The sequence below is a fragment of the Narcine bancroftii genome, chromosome 5 (genome assembly GCF_036971445.1).
Source record: "Narcine bancroftii isolate sNarBan1 chromosome 5, sNarBan1.hap1, whole genome shotgun sequence".
Lineage (NCBI taxonomy): Eukaryota > Metazoa > Chordata > Chondrichthyes > Torpediniformes > Narcinidae > Narcine > Narcine bancroftii.
Genome location: NC_091473.1, coordinates 195,082,966 through 195,108,497, shown reverse-complemented (window position 1 = coordinate 195,108,497; position 25,532 = coordinate 195,082,966). Strand labels below are relative to the sequence as shown.

Sequence of the window (25,532 nt, the reverse complement as noted above, 5' to 3'; positions counted from 1 at the left end):
GTGAGAACTAGACTGCACATGAAGGCCAGGAGTGGGACTTGGTTGTCAGAGGCTGTTTGAGATGCACACCAAGAACAGCATTTGTGTAGCAGTGGGAACTCATGCCCATGACCACCCTTTAGCCATGACCACCTTCAGAGCCTGTTACACCAGAACTATTCTTGTGCTTGTTATTTTTTTTTGTTGTGTACCTGTTCGGCTGCAGCACGTCAGTATTTTTGTGCACATACAGAACTCGTTACATTGCTGAACCTGTTGGTATAGCTGTTCCTATTTCCCTGTGTTTGCTTCATCCCATGGCAACCAAACCTGCTTAACGTAACATACAATAAACTTCAGATGTTTAAGAGCCACAAGGCACAAAAAAATTATTATACATGTGTTTACTCTTACATGCAAATTTTGACACATATTCAGAAACGTACATAATTATATTTATCCATGTATGTAGTTATTTCTTTTTAAAATATTTTTATTGATATTTTACAGTATATTTATTTATATATTGTGAGAGATTATGTTGTGTTTATATTGTATATAGATATGATTTTGGGAGATAAATTGTGGCAGGATTTTTTAGTGTGGGTCACATACAAACACTTCAGATCTTGTTTAAAATACTGGAACTCTGCTCAAGCCAGACAGGGCAGCTCCAGGGGACCTTTACAAAACCTTTGGGGAGTGCCCAAGAGACTTCATTAATGGATTGTTGTTTTGAAAAGCAACAGATGAAAGAGATCGTGGGGGGGAGGGGGGAGAGTAGTTCAGGAGCCGCAGGCTGTCTGGGGAGTGCAGCTTGCTGTTCTAAGACCCACATAGGAGGTAGGTCGGGAAGGTTCAGACACTTGATTTTTCTGGTGGAGTGGTGAACTGGATTCAACAATGGCTGGACGGGAGAAGCCAGAGAGTAGTGGCTTCTCAGACTGGAGCCTGTGACTATGAAGTGCCTCAGGGACCATTGTTGTTTGAAATCTATATTAATGATCTGGATGATAATGTAGGAAATTGGATCAGCAAGTTTGCACATGACACTAAGATTGGAGGCGTTGTGGACAGTGAACAAGGGTTTCAAAGCTTGCAGAGGGGTCTGGGCCACCTGGAAAATTGGCAGATGGAATTTAATGGATGTTGCAAGCTTCTGTTTCTTTTTTAGTGAGTGTTACTTTGGGGGTTGGAAACAGTCACAGTTCACAACATTTCCAGACAGCCTGGCACCTGAATCCAAACCATAAACAAAGTTAATGCTCTCAACTAAATCCCAAAAGAATGGATTGTTTCCTTAAGGAAAGACATCTGGTGAGGAGAGGTGTGATTATGACTCATGCATTAGAGACACTTGAAGAAGCAAGATTGATTATTCAGTAACCAGAGATCTGCAAGGGAAAGAAATGAAGTGTGAAATGGACACTTCTGCTGTTTCTCTTGGTCAGGGACAACAGTGAACCAGCGTGATCACAGTAATAGTCATTTTTGATCAACTCATATCTGGGTAAAAGAAGCTTCATTGGATTGTAACCATTCTGATGGTCATTTCATCTGACCCTTGCCTGGGTCTTTGGAAGCTTTGTGGAAGTCACACATTTCGTATCCCCTATGCAAGGAGGAGGGGAGTTGTGCCAATCATTTGTATGAAAGAACATTTCTCTGGAAGCAACTTGACAAGGATTTGTGAGTTCTGAGCAATCTGATCCCTCAGCATCTCATCTACTTCATAATTACTTTTGAACATCAGTTCAAAGGTTCTGGGTTTCAACACAGGATTTCAAAGGCTGAACTTTGAGTTGATTTTCCAGAATTGTGCCTAACCTGAAATGGTTTGGGTAATCCACACACATACATGAATATCTGTGCTTAGTTGGGGTTAAGTTTAGATTTAAGTAGGATATTATTGTTAATCATTAATAAAAATATTGTTTTAAAAATAACATTGTCTTGCTGTATTTCTATTGCTGCTTGTCTATGATGTGACAGCAGACAAGTGAGAGGTGCTGCACTTTGGAAGGACAAACCAGGGTAGGATGTATACAGTATATGATCGGACACTAGGGAGTGCGGTAGGACAGAGGGATCTGGGAACACAGATTCACAATTCTCTGAAAGTGAGATCACAGATGGACAGGGTTGTAAAGAGGGCTTTTTTCATATTGGTCATCATAAATCAAAATATTGAGTGTGGGAGTTGGGGTGTTCTGGTAAAGAAGTCTGTGGACACTGCAATTGTAGTAAAATCATGTAAATACTGGAGTAACTCTGCCGCTCTCGCAGCGCCCAAAGGAGGTCAAGGAGGAGAACCTCCAGGGTAGGCATCCCTTGAAGAGATTTCACAGCAGAGCCATTGAATGAAGTCTGGACACCTCCTTCCAGTCTTCCCCTTTCTCTCTCCTGCCAGCTTTTTGCTCACACCTTGAAGGGTTCAGGCCCAAAATGTCAGACATATATCCTGTGGATGCTGCAAGACCAGCTGAGTTGCTCCAACACGCTGGAGATGCTCAGTAGGTCAAACGGCACGCTTTATATAGCAAAGATAATGATATATAACCAGCATTTCGGTCTGAAGCCCTTCATCAAGGTGTGATCAAAATCTGGGCAGGTGCCTGAATGAGATGGTGGGAGGGAGGGGCAGGGGGAGGAGCACAGGCCCACAGACAGGAGGTCATAGGCGGATAAGAGAGGAAGGGCACACCAGCAAATGGGGGAGGGGGACAGCTCTGTGAATGGAGAGGGAAGGGGGTGCAGAGCTGGGGAAAGGCGACAGAGGGAGAATGGGGAGCAGGCAAATAGACACCAGAAAAGCCAATGTTAATGCCACCCAGTTGTAGAGAGCCCAGATGGAAAATCAAGTTCTATTCCTCCAATTGGTGGGTGGCCTTGGTGGGATAGTACGCAAGGCCACAGGCAAACATGTTGGTGTGGGAGTGGGGTGCAGAATTGAAATGGTTGGTGACTGGGAGCTCCCTGTCACTGACGCACACAGAGCAAAAGCATCTGCAGACTTTCACGTTTTCCTTACTGCCATGTTCTATGGTTCTAACCCATTGAGCCGGACATCGTTGTGATGTGGGAGGGAGCCCAACAGGGGCACAGGGATTGTGTGAGCTCCATGCATGCAGTGCTGGGGGAGGGGAGGATCGAACCTGGGTCTCCAGCACCACATTCAGTATCAAGTTAATAGTCATTTGATTGTACAAGTACCACCCAATGAAACAAAGCTCTCCTGTCCTCGGTGCAAAACACACAGACACACAACCAGACATAATACACCAACAGACAAATAATACATATGCAGGACAAGTTTTTATATGTATAAATAAATATTGTTTCATGAATATGAGAGTCTCGGATGGGTTAGTGCAAGCAGTTCCTTTGGTCATTCAGCCCATGGGAAGAAGCTGTTCCTCAGCCGGGTGGTGCTGGCTCTGATACCCCTGCATCTCTTCCCCGACGGGAGCAGCTGAAAGATGCTGTGTGCGGGGTGGAAGGGGGCCCTAAATGAATTTGTGCGGCCTCTTCAGACGATGATCCCGGTAGATCATATCCATGTTGTTTGGAGGGGGAGGAGAAGAGATTCTAGTCATCCTCTCAGCCACTCTAATGGTTCTGTGGATCCATTTCTCTGAAGCGACTGTACCACACTGTGATGCAGCCGGCCAGGATGCTCTCAATGGGTTGACATGATGGTGGCCGGTAGCCTTGCCCACTTCACCTCTTCCTGTGTTGTCGCTGTGCCAGCCATTTGTCCTGGGCCTGGGGTCCAGTTCCATCCCTGCAGGATGGGTATCAGAGAAATGCATCCCACGGATGCAGAAATGATTAGGGAATAGTCAGCAAAATTCTGGACTGATGGGAGAACTAATCCCAGCGAAGTGCAGACAGTACAGTTTATGGAGATGTAGAAGTTTTATTTGAACATTCTCAGTCCCTGCAAACTGCCCTTTGTTTAGCCTCTGCCACCCAGTTCCTGCTGAGACCTGGAGACCCAAACAGCATGGTAGTGGGAACTGAAACTTCCAGAGAGAGGAATTCCCCAACTATTCTCCTTCCTCATAGCAAACCTGCGGAGTTGGGTGGTGTTCATCCACAGAACAACCTTACAACAATCTCCAATTTGTGGGATAGGCGCCCTCCACACCATCCCATCACATACTCCCGGGGTCAGACAGAGTGAAGCTCGCTCCACACCATCCCATCACACACTCCCGGGGTCAGACAGAGTGAAGCTCGCTCCGCACCATCCCATCGCACACTCCCGGGGTCAGACACAGAGTGAAGATCCCTCCACACCCATTTCCACTCCTCCCTCTCTCTCACCCCAACCTGAAGCTTGCAAGAATCCCACCTCCCACCCAGTCCCTCCACAAGCCAGCAGGGCCCAGATCACCCCAACCTTGTCAAGGGTGTAATCTGAGATATGCAGTGAGCAGTCTGGAAATAAATGCCCCTCCCCATTATTTACAAGGGGAACATGCAGATCCAGGGGATTTTCCCCACACAGCAGGGAGCCATCCCCCCCTCTGGAGAAGGTGGGAGAGAACCACAGAAGAGTGGGCAGCTGTCCTGCCCCAGGGGATGGGGAGGTGGGAGCCATGTTCCCCACCCCAGGGAGGTTCCCTATGTCGATCTCTTGATGCTCCCGACTCCTCTTGGGATCATGGAGGGTGGGGTTGTCGGACCAATTCCGGAGAGAGCAGCTGATGTCACAGCACTGTCTCTCGGTACACGCCGATGAGACTGTGGGGCCGGCTCCCCTCCAGGGCTCCAGCGGACACAAGGTGTCTCAGGCTGGAGGCTGATGAACTGATGTCCCCACAGCTCTGCAGGTGGAAGCTGTCCTCTCGCATTGACTGGTGGCATCCGGCTGGAGTTCCTGAGCATCGGGGCACCTGCAGGGAGAGAAAGTGCAGTCACTCACCCACAGGGAACAGGTACCCTCCCTCTGCACCCTCCCATTACACAGTCCCGGGGTCAGACACAGAGTGAAGCTCCCTCCACACCGACCCATCACACACTCCCAGGGTCAGACACAGAGTGAAGCTTCCTCCACACAGTCCCATCATACACTCCAAGGATCAGACACAGATTGAAGCTCCCTCCCCACTGTCCCATCACACACTCCCAGGGTTGGATACAGATTGAAGCTCCCTCCACATCGTCCCATCACACACTCCCAGGGTCAGACACAGAGTGAAGATCCCTCCACACCATCCTATCACACATACCCAGAGCACACTACCACCACCATTCCATCCCTCAGCCCCCTCACTGACTGATCCAGACCTGGTCAGAGCTGCTGCCAATTCTCCGCCTGTCGACCCGCCGTTTGCCTCCGGCCGGCCCAGACGAGCCATGCCCGTACTCGGCAGCGAGGTTACGTTTGGACCGCTGTAGGAACCGTGCCACCAGCACCCGGGTCCCTCGGCACATCTTCAGGTCACCCAATGACCGTGTGCCATCCTTCCACAGTGTCCTTGGCGCTTTGTCCTTCCCTGTCGGCCTAACCTTGGCTCCCACCAGCCGGCGCAGGAGCTCCGGGGTCCCGTGCTGGGATCCAGGAAGGAAACAGGCTTCGGAGCAGGGTGCTGTGGGGTGAGAACATGCTAGTTACAGGGTTCCGGGTCTCCCATCTGGGCACAGCTCCAGGCAGGCCCAGGCTTCAGGCCTATGCTAGGCCGCATAGCCTCAAGGTGATGGCTCCCCATCCCCCAGCCTCAAGATCTGGCTGCCAAACCCAACAACCCCAGGCCTTCCTGAAGAGTAGTCTGCAGGACATTCCAAGAGAGGCCCAGGCTTTGGGCCTGTGGTAGGCCATGTTATATGGTCAGCACAAGGTGAACTATTTTGTAACCGGGTAAGAATACACCCTTCTCACTGTAGTAACTATAGTGCACCACTGTGGGGTGTATGTATATGTACAGTGGGTGTGAACAGTTTCCTGAGATGGTGGAAGACATCAGTAAGTAAAGTCTCTTTTTTTATTTGAATCTTGCATGTCCAAATTATTTAAGAAGCCTCCCACGTAACAGAGACAACATGTTGGTAGCGGTATAAGAGATCAAGAATAAAGCCATAAATTTGAAATATGCAATATGAAGGGGAAGAAGAGAAAAGACATTACTGAAAAAAATGGCTGGAGTAACATCAATTCACCCAGTGATGGACGGGAGGCTGACGACATCGTTGAATCGTTTAAAATGTTTCAGCAGAAGTTCAATTTAACATTGAAAAGCTCTTTTAAAAATGCAACAGCAGAGGAGAAGATCAGTTATATCCTTCTCTGGACAGAGGAGCGAGGCCTTGACTTATTTAATAGCTGGGAGCTTCCTGAGGTGGAGAAAAATGATCCAGAGCAGATATTTGCCGTTTGTTTCTCACCTTGAACCCAGGTCTAATCATAGAATAAACATTATGAATTTCAAGGTTTATTGCAAGAGACTGTTGATAACTTTCTCACTAGACTAAAAATTGTTGCTGCACATCAGCAAGCGATTCCCACAGGACCCAGAGTTGTTCCTGCTGGGAAACATAATGGACATAAGGCTCACAATGAAGCCGTCCAAATTTCAAATCCAATTTGTTAATCGCATTGGCAGTGGCCAGGAAGTGCATTGCAGCGACTTGAAAGTCCGACTCTAGTCTTAGTATCGAATGATGGAACAAGGAAATGAAGAGCTGCATTCCCCTGGAGAAAGTAACTAACAACCTGAGAAACAAATACAGTCCCTTCTGTAAGATTCTCAAGTGACACCGTATATGGCTTATGTGAAATTATAAATAAAATAATCAAAAATATTGTTGCTGCAAAATGCAGATTTAAGGATGTAGAGGAAAGATTAGTTGATCAATTAGTGCAAAAGTCTCTTATAGGGAAGGATAGCTTGAAGCTGGCCAAAGCAAAAGACACAGCCAGTGCCTTCGAAGCCATGAGAACACAAATGAAATTCCTCCCTATGCAGATCCACCCATAGCAAATTGAAGGAAGGGTTGATGCTATAAAGAATACTACATTTTTTTCTTTATCTTGAGAAGGAGGGATGTTATATAGTCAGGATAATGTGAACTATTTTGTAACCGTGTAAGAATACATCCTTCTCACTGTAGTAACTGTAGTGCACCACTGTGGGGAGTATATATAGTGTGTGTGAACAGTTTCCGGTGATGGTGGAAGGCATCATTAAGTAGTCTCTTTTGTTATTTGAATCTTGCATCTCTACATTATTTAAGAAGTCTCCCACATAACACAGAGACACAATAGGCCGCATAGCCTAAGCCCCTCCAACTCCTGCCAAGGGTGTCTGGGTTTTAAATGTCTTGATCCAGGTAACAATTTAGAGAATTAACAGCAATGGGCCATTCTTCCCCTCTGCTGCATGCTGCTGTTCCACATCCTTTCCCATTTATCCTTCTTTCTTCTTCTCATCCTGTTTCCCCTTAAAACCCTCCAATGGAAGCGAGTTCCCAATTCCCCCTCCATGCGCTTATGCCTCCCTGAATTCCCATCTGGATTCTCAAGAGACCATCTAATATTGGCAGAAAGACCCAACATCCTTTCCCATCCTCATCCCTCTCCCTCTCCCATTCCAATACTGATACACTCTAAATATACTATATCTACTGTTCTACCCGGGGGATCCTCCCTGATATGGCTTTGGTATTTATCCAGGCAAGAACACTCTTCCCCTAGGATATTGGGCTTGGAAGGCAGAGGTTTACTGCATGGGGACCAGATCCCCAAGGATACCCATCCACCTACCTGTGTCTGTTGATGTCTGTGACATGACCTCCTCTGAAGGTTTTGACCTCCAGTTTGTCCTCGCCTCACCTGGAAATAAATCAGGAATGGTTCACTAGAACATCGCTGGCTCTCTTCTCTACCCCCATCCCTGCCCTCTTGCCTGTCCTCAAACTCTCCCGAAGAGCCAACAGATACAACGCACTCCCTCTCCAGAGATATTGGGTGTGGGCTGTCTGCATTGCTGTTTGTCATCAATATCAATGATCTAGATGATAATGTGGGAAATTGGATCAGCAAATTTGCAGATGACACAAATATTGGAGGTGTTGTGGACAGTGAGGAAGGACTTCAAAGCTTGCAGAGGGATCTTGACCAGCTGTAAAAATGGGCTGCAAAATGGTAGATGGAATTTAATGCAGACAAGTGTGAGGTTTTGCGTTTTGGAAGGACAAACCAAGAAAGGATGCACATGGTAAAGAGTCGGGCACTGAGGAATCCGGTAGAACAGAGGGATCTGGGAATACAGATACTTAATTCCGATAGATACACAGGTAGACCATGTTGTAAAGAGAGCTTTTGGCATCTTGACCTTCATAAATCAAAGTACTGAGTTCAAGAGTTGGGGTGTTATGGTGGAGTTGTGAGACATTGGTGAGACCAGATTGGTGAAGTTTGACACGTCTCAGTCCTAGAACAGTTTATCCAACAGCTCTTGAACCTCCCCATGATCACCAGTAGACGCACTGAATGTTAATCCACCTTTCCTTTTACAGTTTTTATTTACAGTTGTGGTACACTGTGTTGATTTAGATTTAATTTAGACTTGCTGGCATGTTTTGTGTAATGGCAGCGGGCAGGAATTTCACTGCAACTGTACTCCTGTATGTGACAGCAAAAGATTCGTGCAACACTCTTGTAGCTCCAGTGACCTGAGTGTGAACCTACCGCTGTCCATGAAGAGTTTGTACATTCTCCCATGAATTTCCTCTCATGTTCTAAAGATGTACAGGCTGCGGGTTGCTGGTGACTTGCGATTGAAGAACCCTCACAGGCTGCTGGAGACTGTCTCGTGGGAACCAGGTATTGGAGCCAGGATCCGAGAGAGTGTCGAGGGCAAGGAAGGGCCTCGGGCGCTGAAGGCTTCCCGATCGTGTCAGATGATCGGATCTGGAGCTCAGGTTGCCGGTGGACTGTGCGGCCACAGAGGCTGCTGGAGGGCTGGAGGCGAATCCACGGACACTCGGTGACTCTCCTTTGCTTCTCTTTCCCCTACTGTTAGGGGCGCCGGGCAATGCTTGCGGGACTCTTTGTTTACACAGGTAGAGGTTGACGTAGATCACAATATTACATTGTTACGTGACAATAGTAATATTACGTGACAATAGGAATGGGCAGCACGGCTGGCTTAATGGTTAGTGCAATGCCTTTACAGCGCTAACAATCAGGACCAGGGTTCAAATCCTGCACTGTCTGTAAGGAGTTTGTCTGTTCTCCCCATGTCTCCATGGGTTTTCCCCAGGGGCTCTTGTTTCCTCCCAACCTATCAAAATGTTCCAGGAGTGTAGGTTAATGGGATGAAAATTGGGCAGCATGGACTCGTGGGCCAGAATGGCCTGTTACCATGCTGTATGTCTAAATTAAAAATGTGGTTAGAGAAACCAAATTCAGGAGGGAAAGGTGCAGTTACAGGCTCTGGACTTCAGATGGAGCAAGCAAGCCAGTTCTACACCCACCCTGCCCGGCGCTACCGCAAGGCAGACCCACTTACCTCCAGTTGCTGCCACGAAGAGTCCGGGGTCGCTGTTTGACCGTGCGACGCGGCTCACCTCCAGGCTGCGGACTGGGGTTGGGGGCCTGGAGCCGTCACTATGCCTGCGGCGCCAGGCACGGGGAGGGGAACTGTCACTGCGCCGGGCTGGCATCTGGGCCGGGGTGCCCACCATGTCTAGACGTTGGCAGCTGTGGGCGTGGGGGTCGTCGGAGGAAGCGGAGGGTCCAGGGGCACTGCAAGAGAAGGAGCGGCCGCTGCGGCCGCAGGGACTGGCCGCCCCTGGGCACTGGTCAATCACCGCTCCCTCTGGCCGCTGACCCCTGACCCCTTCTGGACGCTGACCCCCGACCCCCAGCAGGCAGGAGTCCTCAGAGCAGCTGCTGTCGTCCGGTATGTCAATGATCTCAGACATCATCAGCGAGCCACTGTCCATGGATCCTGGTGGAGGCACAGAGAGGGAGGTCACGATGGAGTGGGGGGGGGATGAAAGGGGAGGGCACGGGGGGAACGAGATAGGGAAGGGGTTGAGGCAGTGAGGGGGAGGGGCAAGATGGGGAAGGGGAGGAGGGAGAGAGTCTGGGAGGAGGGAGAGTCTGGGAGGAGGGGGAGAGTCTGGGAGGAGGGGGAGAGTCTGGGAGGAGGGGGAGAGTCTGGGAGGAGGGGGAGAGTCTGGGAGGAGGGGGAGAGTCTGGGAGGAGGGGGAGAGTCTGGGAGGAGGGGGAGAGTCTGGGAGGAGGGGGAGAGTCTGGGAGGAGGGGAGAGTCTGGGAGGAGGGGGAGAGTCTGGGAGGAGGGGGAGAGTCTGGGAGGAGGGGGAGAGTCTGGGAGGAGGGGGAGAGTCTGGGAGGAGGGGGAGAGTCTGGGAGGAGGGGGAGAGTCTGGGAGGAGGGGGAGAGTCTGGGAGGAGGGGGAGAGTCTGGGAGGAGGGGGAGAGTCTGGGAGGAGGGGGAGAGTCTGGGAGGAGGGGGAGAGTCTGGGAGGAGGGGAGAGTCTGGGAGGAGGGGAGAGTCTGGGAGGAGGGGAGAGTCTGGAGGAGGGGAGAGTCTGGAGGAGGGGAGAGTCTGGGAGGGGGAGAGGGGATGGGGAGATGGAGACAGGGGAAACATGGGAAGGGGAAGAGGGGCCAGGGATATTAGGGGCAAACAGGGGCAGAGACAGAGATGGGGAAGGTAGCGGAGATGGGGATGGGAGGGAAGCGGGGTTGGGGAAAGGGGTAGAGAGAGAGAGAGAGAGAGAGAGAGAGAGAGAGAGAGAGAGAGGAGTGGGGTGGGTAGGCAAACTTCCAGCTAAGAGGAGAAGGCTTCATGTAGTGGCAAGGAGAACAACAAGGAGATTTTGGTGGGTTGGGGTTACCTTCCCCGCTGAAGGCATGCTCACAGAAACTGGAGTTGGAGATCTCGGTGAGTTGGTGGTCACCGTCAGTGACCTATGGGGGAAAGAGAAGGGTGGATGGGGAGGGGGGGGCGGGAGAGGAGGGGGGCGGGAGAGGAGGGGGGCGGGAGAGGAGGGGGGCGGGAGAGGAGGGGGGCGGGAGAGGAGGGGGCGGGAGAGGAGGGGGGCGGGAGAGGAGGGGGGCGGGATTGGAGGGGGGTGGGAGAGGAGGGGGGTGGGAGAGGAGGGGGGTGGGAGAGGGAATGAAAGGGAAATTGCACAGTAATGTGAGCATTGATGGAGAGGTAGAGAGAGCAACATCACTGCTTGACCCTAGTACACCCCTTTTCCGCTTCCAGGATCCTGACCCCCCTTCCCCTGCCAAGACCCGACCCCGCCCCTCCTTCCCCTTCCAGAACACAGACCCCCCCCTTCCCCTGCCCCGTCCCTGACGCTCACACACATACCTGGCTGGTTGTGCTGTACCTCATCACCGTCTCGTATGGCGGTGGGTAATCACTGGGGTAGAGGGGCACAGGGCTGTCCATTGACCCGTTGTAGGTGATGCTGTGGAGGCAACAAACAGAGAGGGTGGGGTGAAGGGGGAGAGAGGGTGGGGTCATGGCACTGGCATCACTAAGGAGGTGCGGGAGGGGTTGCGGATTGCATGGAGTGACCCCATCAGAGGGGGAGACACCAAAATGGCTGTCTTTAAAATTTTTGTGCAAGGTTTCAGCAGAAATTTATTATTTTTAATAAAAATATCCCTGTCGTTGGTTATAACAACAAAAACATTTTTCGAAAGACCAGCCTTCATGTAGCTATGAGGCTAAAACTTAATGCTCATTTATGTTTTGACCCTTCTACTGTGCTCTGGTCAGAGCCGTTGTTATTACCCAATGACAACGACGCTTTGAGTCACATGGTCCCGTCTGCATCAGCAAGCGCTGTTGTTTTTGTTGCTGCTGATGTTTTTAGAGTCTATTTGTCAAAGTTTCTGGTGTTTCAACTACAATGTCGTAGTCATTGGTATTTATGAACCGAGATCAGTAACGTCTTTGAGAATGAAGCGGTCATTAAAGGAATAGAAGGGGAAAATATCAAAAAAAGATTTCACTCAGTTACTGATAAATGTTGTCATTCGAAGTTGAAGGATTTTAACAAAACAATTTTGTTGTTAGTATCTAAGGAATATTACATTTAAGCAACTTACAACTAGATTTATAATTTTATTCTACATTTTAACAACTATATATGGGGGAGTAGGGGGGTGAGTGACACCATGGGTTACTGCACTGGTTGACACCAACCCTAGTGACACCACTGGGTTGGGGGGGGAGAGGGCAGGATCAGGATGCAGGGGATTGAGGGTGGGGAGGGGCTGAGAGAAGGTGGGAATTGGGAGAGGGAGGTTGGGGTCATGGTGGGGGGGGTGGGAGTGAGGATGGGAGGGGGTCGGGAAGAGTGGGTGGGGTTGGGGGAGAGGGCAGGGATGCGGGATTGGGGGAGCGGGGGTGGGGGGAGGTCATGCCTGGCGCGGTGTCGGGGCAAAGTGAGGGTGGAGAAGGAGACCTGCCCACCTCTGTGCGTCCGTCTCCGAACTGCAGGTGTACTCCGGGGGGTAATAGGGAGGTGGGGGCACTGGAGGCACAAACTCCTCTAGCTCGCCCAGGTTCCTCAGAAAGTTTTCATGCGGCGAAGAACATTCTGGATTCAGGGGCCGTGGTCTCTGCGGCACCAGCTGTTGGGAGAGGGGAAGCGTCAACAGGAATTAGCCGACTCACCACCTGACCCAAGGCACAGCAAGATCCCACCAACAGTACCTCACTCCCTCCTCCTCCCCACCCTCATTACCTCTCACTCCTCCCCCCTCCCTTCTCACTCTTTCCTCCCTCCCCACCACCTCTCTCGCTCCTCACCCCCTCCCTTCCTGCACCCCCTTGCACCTTTCCTCCTGTCCCCCTCCTCACCCATTTCCTCCCCCTCTCTCCTCGCCCTTCCCCTCCTCACTAATCCATTCATTTCCCCTTCCCCTCACTGCCACTCTCTCCCTACCAAACCTCCCTCCCCACACTCTTCTCTCCTCACTGCCCCACATCTGCCTCCTTCCGGCTCCTTTTACCTAATGATCCCTCTATCTGGCAGCCCCTCCCCTGCTCCACTCACTGTCCCCTCCCGCTAGTTCCCCACGGGACACTCACGATGTGCAGCATGTTGACCCCGAACATGTGGATGCAGCAGAGGACGGTGGAAAGGGTGCAGATGATGGTGGACAGGATGCTGAGGCCACACACACTGAAGAGCAGGTCCTGCCACCGGGAAATAGTCAGTGTTTCCCAAACACGTACCCACCCCATCCCGTCCCTGAACCCACCCCGACAACCCTGGGATGGTCACCCACCCTCACCCCGTCCTTGACCCCATCCCGCCCCGACACCTCGCCGGGATGGTCACTCACCCACCCTCACCCCGTCCTTGACCCCATCCCGCCACGACATCACCCAGGATGGTCAGTCACTCTGGCCCTGTCCCAAGGAATTCAGTCTCACACACACACCCTGCCTCCTCCCCCTTGGGATCCTCCCCACCTACCCCCTCCCTGGGTAGGGAGGGAGAGTTCAACAGGGACTAACTGACATACTCCTTCCCCCGTCTGACTCAAGGCACAGCAAGATCCAACAACAGCACCATCCCTCAACCACAAAACCCCCCCCTCCCGGGACCCTCTATCCCCAGACCCCACCCCGTACCTTGAGGGCCATGCGGACGGTAGTGCAGTCCTGGAAGTGGTGCAGTTTGAGCAGCTCCCCCAGGGCCCCGCACAGACGCGGCCGATCCCTCTGGGTCTGCAGGTCACAGCACATACACAGGCCCTCCCTCTCCAGCCCGATCTGATGGGGAATGGGGGGGGAGGTTACATCCTCTTCACGGTTCTCCCTCACCCACATGTCACCCTCCCCTTCCCCTCCCCACACCCCCTCCCTCTTTCACCACCCTCTCCCCACACCCTCCCTCTCCTGTCCCCTCCCTCCCTCCCCACAACCCCCACCCCTCCCTCCTTGCTCCCCATTCTCCCCCTCCCTCGCTCCCCACACTCGCCCTTCTCCCCCTCCCCTATCCCTTTCCGTCCCCACCTCGGGCCGCACCATCTGACAGGAGTCCAGGGCCCTCACGGTCTGTGCGTTCTGACATGACAGGATGGATCCAGCCAGACTCAGCATCACGCACACCACGGACAGCAGGGTGAAGAAGGTCACCTGGGGGTTACAAGTCAGGGGGTCAGTGGGGTCAGACTGGCCGGGACCCCACCGCCCAACCCCATCCTCCACAACCCAATACAGGTGGTGTAGAAGGGAGAGAGAGGAGAGTGTCTGGGAAAGGGAGGCCTGGGGTAAGGGTGGAGAGGGCAGAGGGTGGGGTGTGGGGCAGTGAATGGACAGGTGGGGGTGAGTAGGGAAGGGTGTCAGGGTGTGGGGGGGGCTGGTGGGGATGGAGGAGTGTGAGGAGAGTAGGGAGTCAGAGTTTGAAGGGGAGGGTGGGGGTGAGTGAAGAGAGGAGAGGGATGGAAGAGGGTGGGGAGGGGGAGGGAGGGTAGGTGGGAGGGATGAGGAGTTAAGGGGGTGAAAGTGAGGGGTGTGGGGGAGGGGGAGGCAGGAGGGATGGGGAATGAGGAAGGGGGTTGAGGGGGAAGGGATGGGTGTGTGAGGGGAGAGGGTGAGTGAGGGGTGGGAGGGGTATGAAGGAGAGGCAGATGAGGGGGTAGGAGGGGAAGGAAGGAGCGGGTGGAGTGGAGGGTTGGGGAAGGTGGGAGGGGGAGGGAGGGGAGTGGAGGGGGTTTGAGGAGAGTCGAGCCATCATCTACCACCAGTGAGAGGGGGAGGGAGGGAATTGGGGGAGGGTGGGGGGAGGGAATGGAGAAGAGGTTCTAGGAGAGCGGAGCCAACACCTACCACCAGTGAGAGGGGTCTCTTCCAGGAGATGACTCCAATCAGTCCAGCTAACAGCACCTGTCAGTCAAACCAGCCAAACAGAGAAACCAATGAGAGGTTGCGACGGGAGAACTGACTCCTCCGGCTCAGGGGCTGGGGTCTGCGCCCCACCTTCCTCTTGTTCCCCAGAACCCCGAATTCCCCAACGAGTCAACAACGTGCCCGTGTCCCCACCATATTCACCAGGACAGAAAATCCCCCAGATCCACTAGTCTCTGGGAGAAGCAGTTTCTCCTCATCCCCATCCTGAATCCTGAGGCGGTGTCCCCACCTCCCAGTCGAAGCAATCCCCCTGCCTTTATCCTTGTACTGACAATAACCACACCAGCAGTGCGAGTATAAGACAGTTTTAATAAACTAATATGTACACTAAGAGGTCTTGTCTCTCTGTAAGACGAACCTGGAAGGCTAGACTATAGCTCTGGACTGCTTTATATACAAGGTCACCGGGATGACCCCTGGTGACCTAGTGGTGTAATTACATATCACCACAATCCTCTCTATTCCTGTCGTAATATTATACGCTTCCCCCATCCGTCCAAACCCCAATGAGGAGCTTCTGCAGCCAGCACATCGAGGAAGCAACGAAGGGCTCAGACCCAGAACACTGGCCACCCTTTACTTCCAACCAATGCTGCGTGACCTGCTGAGTTTCTCCAGCATGTCTGTGAATCACACACCCACACCTCTACCGTGGAAGGAGCCTGAGGAGATTGGATAGGTCGTTGAATTGTTGGTCGTCCGATTGCCCATACAACCCAATTAAACAGTGTCCTCCGGTCCTCAGTACATAACTCAACCAGGTGGACACAACGATACATCTGCACAGACCGGGAGATCGCGTCCTTGAGCACCTTCGCTCTGTCTGCACCAGTGACAGGGACCTCACAGTGACTGACCACTTCAGTTCCGTGACCCACTCCCACATCGCCCCACCAAGACCACCCAGAAATGGGAGGAGCAACACTTGATTTTCTGTCTAAGCCCTCCCCAACCAGACAGCACTAACACCGATCCCTGGTTTCTGCTAGACCCCTCCCCGGTCCCCCTCTCTTCCACAACCCTCTGTCTCCTTTCCTCCATCTCTCCACTCCCTTCCTTCTCCATTCACAGAGCCATCCCCCCTCCCCCTGTTTTCTGCTGTGCCCTCCCTCCTTCTCCACCTGTGACCTCCTGCCTGTGTGCCTGTGCTCCCCCCCGCCCCTCTCATACCATTTTGTTTGGGCACCTGTCTACATTTTGCTTGCACCTTGATGAAGGGCTCAAGCCGAATGTTGGATTTGAACTGTTACCTTTGCTCTATAAAGGACATTGTTTGACCTGCTGAGATTCTCCTACTTTGTGTTTTTACTTTTTTTACATATATGTTATATGTGTTTTTATATATATATCTATATCTATATATATATATAGATATAGATATATCTATATATAATCTATATATATATATATATAGATATATATATATATGTGTGTGTTATATATGTGTTATCTATCGTGTTATATGGCGAGCTCTCCACTGGCCACCGAGACAGAGGTGCACCAAAGAAGAGGTACAAGGAATGCCTAAAGAAATCTCTTGGTGCCTACCACATTGACTACCGCCAGTGGGCTGATATCGTCTCAAACCGTGCATCTTGGCGCCTCACAGTTCGGCGGCAGCAACCTCCTTTGAAGAAGACCGCAGAGCCCACCTCACTGACAAAAGACAAAGGGGAAAACCCAACACCCAACCCCAACCCACAATCTTTCCCCCTGCAACCGCTGCAACTGTGCCTGCCTGTCCCGCATCGGACTTGTCAGCCACAAATGAGCCTGCAGTTCCATAAATCTTCGTCCGCGAAGCCAAGCAAAAGATATACACGAATGTTAAAATGAATAAATGTTTCTGTTAAATAAATAGTAGTCACGGAGGATTTGGGTGATTAGTTCAGCAGTTGTTCAGCAGTCTCACTGCCCGTGGGAAGAAACTATTCTCAGCCTGGTGTTCTAGCTCTGACCCTCCCAAACATCTGCAGTGGGAAGTCTGCAGCCTCAAGTGCCCAGAAAACAGAAGGCAGCAGAAACCTCTCCAGTCCATAACGATGACCTATCTCCCATCTATGTGAGGCGCTGCCTCGAGATGGCAGCCACGTCGCAAAGGACCCCACCACATTGGTCACAGCCTCTGCTCACCGCTCCCTTCGGGCAGAAGGTAGCGAAGCCTGAAGACCAGGACCTCTCCTGGTCTCCTGCTCTTGAACCTCCTTGTACACTATAATGAGCAAAAACGTTGAATCCATCTGGGTAGAGATTAGGAACAGTAAAGGGAGTGGAAGTTATCTCTCGACCAGCCAGTCTAAACATTGCAGCGGGACAGGCAATAAACATCGTAGGCATCAGTTATCATGGGGGACTTTAACATGCACGTGTAATGGTTGATCAAGGCAACCTTGAGAAGGACTTCATAGAATATACATGTGATGGCTTTCGTCAACAGCACGTCACTGAACTACAAGGGAACGTGCTGTATTGGGTCTGGTCCTTGCAATGAGACAGGTAAAATTGGCAATCTTGTAGTTAGCGATCTTCTTGGAAAGAGTGACCACAGTGTTATTAAATTTCTCATACAATAGTTTGGCCTAAAACCAGGCTGTTATACTAATCAAGGAAAGTGCAAGGAGACGAGGGAGGAGTTGGCTGGGTTCGATTGGGAACACAGGCTAGATGGAGGGATGGTTGAGGAACAGTGGAGGACTTTCAAGGAGATTTTTCACGGGCCTCAACAGAAGTATATTTCCGTTAAAAGCAAGGTCAGTCCAGATCAGGACAGCCAGCCCTGGATAACCAAGGAAATAAAGGAAGGCATCAAACTAAAAGCTCGTGCATATAAAATTGCCAAGAGCAGTGGGAAACTAGAAGATTGGAAAACTTTGAGAAGCAACGGTGAGGATTAATGAGAGGGTGCAAAATATCAAAACGGACAGTAGAAGTTTTTATAATTATATCAAGTGCAAAAGGGTGGCTGAAGTGGTTGGACCTTGGAAGATGAGAAGGAGAACTGATATTGGGTTATGAGCTTTGAATGACCAGTTTGTGTTGGTCTTCATGGTAGGGACACGTTGAACATGTCAAAGGCAGAAGCTCTGGATGTGACGGATGTGAGCACCTGGACGCAATAGCTCTCACTAAGAGGCCGTACTGCGAAACTTCAGGGTCTAAAGATAGACAAATTCTGCTGGTCCTGATAGAAGCATCCCAGGATACTGAACGAAATGGCAGAAGTTAGGGTCTAGGCTTGGGTGATAATTTACCAGAATTCTCTGGACTCTGGGTAGGTCCCGACGGATCATAATGGTGAATGTCGCACTGCTGTTCAAAAAAGGATGTAGGCAGAAGGAAGGAAACTATCGGGCATTTAGTGTAACATCTGTAGTTGGGGAAATGCTTGGAGGTATAATTAAAGAAAGAATAACGAGGCATCTGGAATTTAGTAAGTGAAATGGGTCCATCAGGCAGATGCAGCATGGATCCAACAAAAGTCAGGTCCTGCTTGACGAATTTGCTGGATGTAATGAGGGGAATGGATGGATGCCGTTTACCTGGATTTCCAGAATGCGTTCAATAGGGACTGCATAAAAGGCATACAGGATGAATGGAGTTGGGGGTGATGTATCAGCATGGGTAGAGGATTGGTTAACCAATAAAAAGCAAAGAGTTGGGGTACAGGGGTGTTTCTGGTTGGCATCGGTGGTGAGCAGAGTGCTGCAGGGGTCTGTGCTTGACCCGCAACTGTTCACGATATACATAAGCGATCTGGAAGAGGGGAAGGAGTATCAGATATCTCAGTTTGCTGATTACACTAAATTGAATGGAAAAGCAAATTATACAGAGGATACGTAGAGTCTGCAGAGGGATATCGATAGGTTAAGTGAGAGGGAAAGGGTCTGCCAGATGGAGGATGTTGTTGGTAAATATGAGGTTATCCACTTTGGAAGGAAGATTAGATTATTATTTAAATGCAGGTGATTGCAGCAGGCTGCCGTGCAGAAGGACATGGGAGGGCTTGGGCATGAATCGCAAAGATTGGTTTGCAGGTGCAGCAGGTTATTGGGAAGGCAACTGGAATGTTGGCCGACATTGCTGAGGGATTGAATTTTGGAGCAGGGAGGTTTGGCTGCCACTATACAAGGTTCAGCATCATGCTGAAGAAGATTGAAGATTGAAGATTGAAGATCCAAGCCATGAAAGACCCCAACAATGAAGACGCTGTTTACATCCGGTACCGCACGGATGGCAGTCTCTTCAATCTGAGGCGCCTGCAAGCTCACACCAAGACACAAGAGAAACTTGTCCGTGAACTACTCTTTGCAGATGATGCCGCTTTAGTTGCCCATTCAGAGCCAGCTCTTCAGCGCTTGACGTCCTGCTTTGCGGAAACTGCCAAAATGTTTGGCCTGGAAGTCAGCCTGAAGAAAACTGAGGTCCTCCATCAGCCAGCTCCCCACCATGACTACCAGCCCCCCCACATCTCATCGGGCACACAAAACTCAAACGGTCAACAGTTTACCTATCTCGGCTTGCACCATTTCATCAGATGCAAGGATCGACAATGAGATAGACAACAGACTCGCCAAGGCAAATAGCGCCTTTGGAAGACTACACAAAAGAGTCTGGAAAAACAACCAACTGAAAAACCTCACAAAGATAAGCGTATACAGAGCCGTTGTCATACCCACACTCCTGTTCGGCTCCGAATCATGGGTCCTCTACCGGCACCACCTACGGCTCCTAGAACGCTTCCACCAGCGTTGTCTCCGCTCCATCCTCAACATCCATTGGAGCGCTCACACCCCTAACGTCGAGGTACTCGAGATGGCAGAGGTCGACAGCATCGAGTCCACGCTGCTGAAGATCCAGCTGCGCTGGATGGGTCACGTCTCCAGAATGGAGGACCATCGCCTTCCCAAGATCGTATTATATGGCGAGCTCTCCACTGGCCACCGTGACAGAGGTGCACCAAAGAAAAGGTACAAGGACTGCTAAAGAAATCTCTTGGTGCCTGCCACATTGACCACCGCCAGTGGGCTGATAACGCCTCAAACGTGCATCTTGGCGCCTCACAGTTTGGCGGGCAGCAGGCCTCCTTTGAAGAAGACCGCAGAGCCCATCTCACTGACAAAAGGCAAAGGAGGAAAAACCCAACACCCAACCCCAACAACCAATTTTCCCTTGCAACCGCTGCAATCGTGTCTGCCTGTCCCGCATCGGACTGGTCAGCCACAAACGAGCCTGCAGCTGACGTGGACTTTTTACCCCCTCCATAAATCTTCGTCCGCGAAGCCAAGCCAAAGAAAATACAAGGAAGGATGGATTGGCTTTGGAGCTGGTGCAGAGGGGATTCATCAGGTTGATTCCAGAGATGAGGGGATTAGCCTATGAGGATAGATTGAGTCATCTGGGACTATACTCCTTGGATTTAGAAGAATGAGAGAGGATCTATAGAAATATATAAAATTATGAAAACATGGATTAGATAGAGGTAGGCAAGTTGTTTTCATTGGTGGGGGAGACCAGAATGAGGGGACACAGCCTCAAGATCCAGGAGAGTAGATTTAGGATGGAGATGAGGAGGAACTGCTTTTCCAGAGGGTAGTGAATCTGTGGAATTCACTGCCTATTGAAGCAGTGGAGGGACCTCAGTAAATATATTTAAGACAAGGTTGGGTAGATTTTTACATAGTCGGGGAATTAAGGGAAATGGAGAAAATGCAGGTCGGTGGAGACGAGCCCATCATCAGATCAGCCATGATCACTGACGGGCCGGATGGCCGTCCTGCTCCTATTTCCAAAGTCCTTATAAACGTCACCATAGATGTGTCTGCACTACAAACATCACATCTTTGCTACCCTGTGGATATTCATTTATGTATCCTTTATATTGTCCTGTCTTGAGGCACGATGTGGTCATTTAACTTGTCCAACAGTGGTGCTTATTACCCAGACGTGTTACTGCAGCAAGGAGGAATGTCCATGCATCCGTACGCTGTACTTAAATGCATGTCAACAAACTCTCGTGCTCGTTCTACCTTCATAGGTGAATTTATTTTTAGATGTACAGAATGGTAACAGGCCCTTCTGGCCCACAGCCCCTGTACATTTTTGAAGGGTTGGAGGAAACCCATGCAGACAAACTCCTTACAAATGGGCCGGATATGGACCCAGGGGATGCTTGGGGCAGTTCTAACTGCACCGTCTGCATCAGCCAGCTGACAGGCTGCATCACTGCTACCTAGGGCTGATATTAACGGCTGCATCGAGGCGGCGGACAGGCTGCATCGCTGCTACCCTGGGGCTGATATTAACGGCTGCAGTGGGGCAGGTTTCACTGCTGCTTTGGGGCCAATATTGCAGCTGCATTGGAGTTAATTATAGAACTGTGGATGCAGCAGGTTTGTCTCCCAGCCCCAGATTCCACTGCGGCTAATGCATCTTCCACAGACCTTGTCCCCTGGTAATCAATACCATTTGTATTTTCCTTTTAGAGTGTTGGATTGAAGTAAGCAGCCAGGACAGGAAATGTTGCAGCATTAGCTGATGGCAGAGTGTAATTAGAGAGCATCAGGGAGAGCAAAGCAATTATATAGTTTAGAGAGCAGATACAGCAAGAGGCAAACATGTCGACGAACTTGTCAAGGTGAAAACAACCCTCGTCAGTAGAACACACAGCAAGGCACGCTCAGGGGGCAGGCACAGAACAGGTCTGACTCAGAGTGAAACTCCCTCCACACCGTCCCATCACACACTCCAGGGTTGGATAGAGAGTGAAGTTCCCTCTGCATCGTCCCATCACACTCTCCCGGGTTTGGATACAGAGTGAAGCTCCCTCGCACAGCCCCATCATACATTCCCGGGGTCAGACCCAGAGTGAAGCCCCTCCGCACCGTCCCATCACACATTGTTAAGACAGAAGCAGATCCATTTGGTTCCCAATAGGATAACAACATCTCCCATCCCAGGTGCTGAGGAGGAGACTATGCTATTAAAGATGAAGAAAACAACATTCTAGCAATGCCTGTTTGCGGACACAGTCGCACTCTGTCACACTCACACTCAGCCCACGCCTGCAGGCACACATTAGGCCTGGTTACCAGGTGCTCGTGTACACTCACTCGTGTACACTCAGAAGGCCCTCAGATATACTCCACTCCTCGCATTGCACTTACACACACATGGGCACGTCCGGCAACAAGGATGCATCCTCACACACTTGCACTTGGGCCCCACTCACCTCCATATGTGTGCTTGCACGATCATGTGCTGTGCACAGGGGCACACTCACAAACCCAGGAGCCAAGCTCACAGAGTTAGAGGCAGAGGGAGGGCGGGGGAGAGGGAGATGAGGGGCAGAGGGAAGATGAGGGGCAAAGGGAAGAGGGAGGGGTTAGAGGGGAAAGGGGGAGTGGGAATGATTGACCAGAGAGGGAGATTGGGGGTGATAAGGGGAGGGGAGTGGGTGAGAGAGGGGAGGGTGGGAGTGGAGGAGTAGGGGTGAGAGAGGGAGGGGGAGAGGAAAGAGGAGGAATAGGAGTGATGAGGGGAGGGAATGTGGATGCGAGAGGGGAGGGGTGAGAGCGGAGGGGGAAGCAAAAGGAGTGAGGAAAGAGGGTGAAGGGGGTGTGTAAGAATTGGTAGGGAAGAGAGAGTGGAGGGGAGAAAGGAAGGAGTGGGAGAGTTGAGGTGGGATGGTTTGAAAAGGGAAGAGGGGAGGGGAAGGGGGTGGAGAAGGGGCATGAAGGGGGTGGGGTGGGGAGGGGAGGAGGGTGGGGTGGGGTGGGGAGGGGAGGAGGATGGGGTGGGGAGGGGAGGAGGGTGGAGGGGGCAGAAGATGGGAAGGGGAGGAAGGGGAGGAAGGGGAAGGAGAGGGAAGGGAGGAAGGGAAGGGGAGGGAGGAGGGAAGGGCAGGGAGGGAAGGGGAGAAAGGGCAGGAGGGGGAAAGGGAAAGGGGAAGAGGGGGGGAGGTGGGGGGGAGGAGCCACACACACAGAGGTGAGCACACTCACCGCAAATCCTGCCCAGAAGGGACAGGAGTGGCGAATCTTTGCCGAGTTGGTGATAGCCAGGGCAGCGAAGCTGATGGCCACGATCATGGAGCCCAGGGCGATCTGAGTTACCCCAGTGCAAGGAGGAGCTGGGTACGGGCCCGATGCTCGCCCAGGCGGGACAGGCTGCGTGACACCGCCGGGCTCAGGGACGGCAGTGAGTCGGAAGACATTGGCATGGCCTGGGGTCAGTTCGGCGAGAACACAGAGCCCCCGACTCTCGACCCAGCGGCCGCAACCCGAGGCCCGGCTGCTGGAGGAACCGACACCGGACACAGGACTCTCTGCCAGGACATTCCTGGCTGGAGCGATCACCTGCAGCCAGAGGACCTGGGTGGGAAGCAGCTGGAACATTGGAGTCGGCAGGGGTGGAGAGAGGGAATGGGGGGACAGAGAGAAAGAGGGGAAGGGTAAAAATGAGAGAGAGAGAGGGTGGAGGGGAAGAAAGGTGAGAGAGGGGGAGAAAGAGGGAAGGAGGGAGAGGAGAGAGAGGGAACAGAGACAGATAGAGGAGGAGAACAAGAGAGAAGAAGGAGAGAGGGGAGGATGAGAGAGAGAGAGACAAGGGGAGGAAAGAAACGAGAGGAAGAGAAGGATGGAGGGAGAGAGATAAAGGGGATGGAGGGAGAGAGAAAGGGGATGAAGGGAGAGAGAAAGGGGATGAAGGGAGAGAGAAAGGGATGGAGGGAGAGAGAAAGGGGATGGAGGGAGAGAGAAAGGGGATGGAGGGAGAGAGAAAGGGGATGGAGGGAGAAAGTGAAAGGGGATGGAGGGAGAGAGTGAAAGGGATGGAGGGAGAGAGTGAAAGGGGATGGAGGGAGAGGTGTGATAGATGAGAGAGGGATGTGGGAAAGGATGGAGAACAGAGAAGGGGAGAGGGGATGAGGCCGGAGAGAGGATGGGGGAAGGGGAGAGGAGATGACCGGGCTCCCCGACGACTGTCTGCCGCTGCCGGCCGGCCGGGACTACGGGCCCGGTCCGAGGATGGGGTCCGTGAACGGAGCGCGTCTCTGCACCAGAGCCCGCGGCTGCCCCGCCTGACGTCAGCACGTCAATCATAGCAGGGCCCGCCTCCGAGCGGCGGGGGGGGGGGATAGGTGGAGGGAAAGGGGGAGGGAGGGAAAAGGGTTGGAGAGAAAGGACAGGAGGGACGAGAGCAGAGGATAGGGAGGGAGAGGGAGGTAAGGGGAGGGAGGAGAAGGGTTAGAGTGAGAGGGTGAGGGTGGAGAGAGGGAGGGAAGGGGAGAGAGGAAGGGGGAGAGAGGGGGGAAGGGGGGAGAGAGGGAGGGGAAGGGGGGAGAGAGGGAGGGGGGAGAGAGGAAGGGGGAGAGAGGAAGGGGGAGAGAGGGAGGGGGGAGAGAGGGAGGGGGGAGAGAGGGAGGGGGGAGAGAGGGAGGGGGGAGAGAGGGAGGGGGAGAGAGGGAGGGGGGAGAGAGGGAGGGGGGAGAGAGGGAGGGGGAGAGAGGAGGGGGAAGGGGAGAGAGGGGGGAAGGGGAAGGGGAGAGAGGGAGTGGGAAGGGGGGAAGGGGGAGAGAGGGAGGGGGAAGGGGGGAAGGGGGGAGAGAGGGAGGGGGAAGGGGGGAAGGGGGGAGAGAGGGAGGGGGAAGGGGGAAGGGGGGAGAGAGGGAGGGGGAAGGGGGGAGAGAGGGAGGGGGAAGGGGGGAGAGGGAGGGGGAAGGGGGAGAGAGGGAGGGGGAAAGGGGGAGAGGGAGGGGGAAAGGGGGAGAGGGAGGGGGAAAGGGGGAGAGGGAGGAGGAAAGGGGGAGAGAGGAAGGGGGGGAGAGAGGAAGGGGGGAGAGAGGGAGGGGGAAAGGGGGAGAGAGGGAGGGGGAAGGGGGAGAGAGGGAGGGGGATGGGGAAGAGAGGGAGGGGGGTGGGGAGAGAGGGAGGGGGAAGGGGGGAGAGAGGGAGGGAGCGAAGGGAGAAAGTGAGGAAGAGGAGAAAGAGAGGGAAGGGGAGAAAGGGAGGGAAGGGAGAAAGGGAGAAAGGAAGGGGGAGAGAGGGAGGGAGGGAAGGGGAGAGAGGGAGGGAGGGAAGGGGGAGAGTGGGAGGGAGGGAAGGGGGAGAAAGGGAGGAGGGAGAGAAGGGGAGGGAGGGAAGGGGGAGAAAGGGAGGGAGGGAGGGAAGGGGGAGAAAGGGAGGGAGGGAGGGGAAGGGGAGAAAGGGAGGGAGGGGAAGGGGAGAAAGGGGAGGGGGAGAAAGGGAGGGAGGGAAGGGGGGAGAAAGGGAGGAGGGGAGAAAGGGAAGGGGAGGGAGGGAAAGGGAGGGAAGGGGGAGGAGGGAAGGGAGTGAGGGAAGGGAGAAAGGGAGGGAGAGAAGGGGAGAAAGGGAGGGAGGGAAGGGGAGAAAGGGAAGGAGAGAAAGGGAAGGAGGGAAGGGGAGAAAGGGAGGGAGGGAAGGGGAGAAGGGAAAGGGGAGAAAGGGAGGGAGGGAGGGAGGGGAGGGAGGGAAGGGAAGAAACGGGAGGGAGGGAGGAGGGAAGGGAAGAAAGGGGAGGGAGAGGAGAAAGGGGAGGGAGGGGAGAAAGGGAGGGAGGGGAGAAAGGGGAGGGAGGGAGAAAGGGGAGGGAGGGGAGATAGAGTGAGGAAGGCA

The 25,532-nt window shown here is 52.6% G+C and overlaps 1 protein-coding gene across 1 annotated transcript; it reads right to left on the bottom strand.

Moving 5' to 3' along the window:
* Window positions 1–3,388: 3,388 nt before the first annotated feature.
* Window positions 3,389–23,953, bottom strand: LOC138764510 (protein ENTREP2-like). The gene is made up of 12 exons (XM_069940568.1): window positions 22,902–23,953; window positions 14,821–14,877; window positions 14,005–14,127; window positions 13,621–13,761; window positions 13,072–13,179; window positions 12,451–12,611; window positions 11,338–11,437; window positions 10,853–10,925; window positions 9,498–9,938; window positions 7,748–7,816; window positions 5,275–5,576; window positions 3,389–4,880 (listed from the first exon to the last, which is right to left on the bottom strand). Exons 1-12 carry the CDS (start codon window positions 23,292–23,294, stop codon window positions 4,695–4,697), a joined length of 2,154 nt encoding a protein of 717 aa, XP_069796669.1. The 5' UTR covers window positions 23,295–23,953; the 3' UTR covers window positions 3,389–4,694.
* Window positions 23,954–25,532: the final 1,579 nt, after the last annotated feature.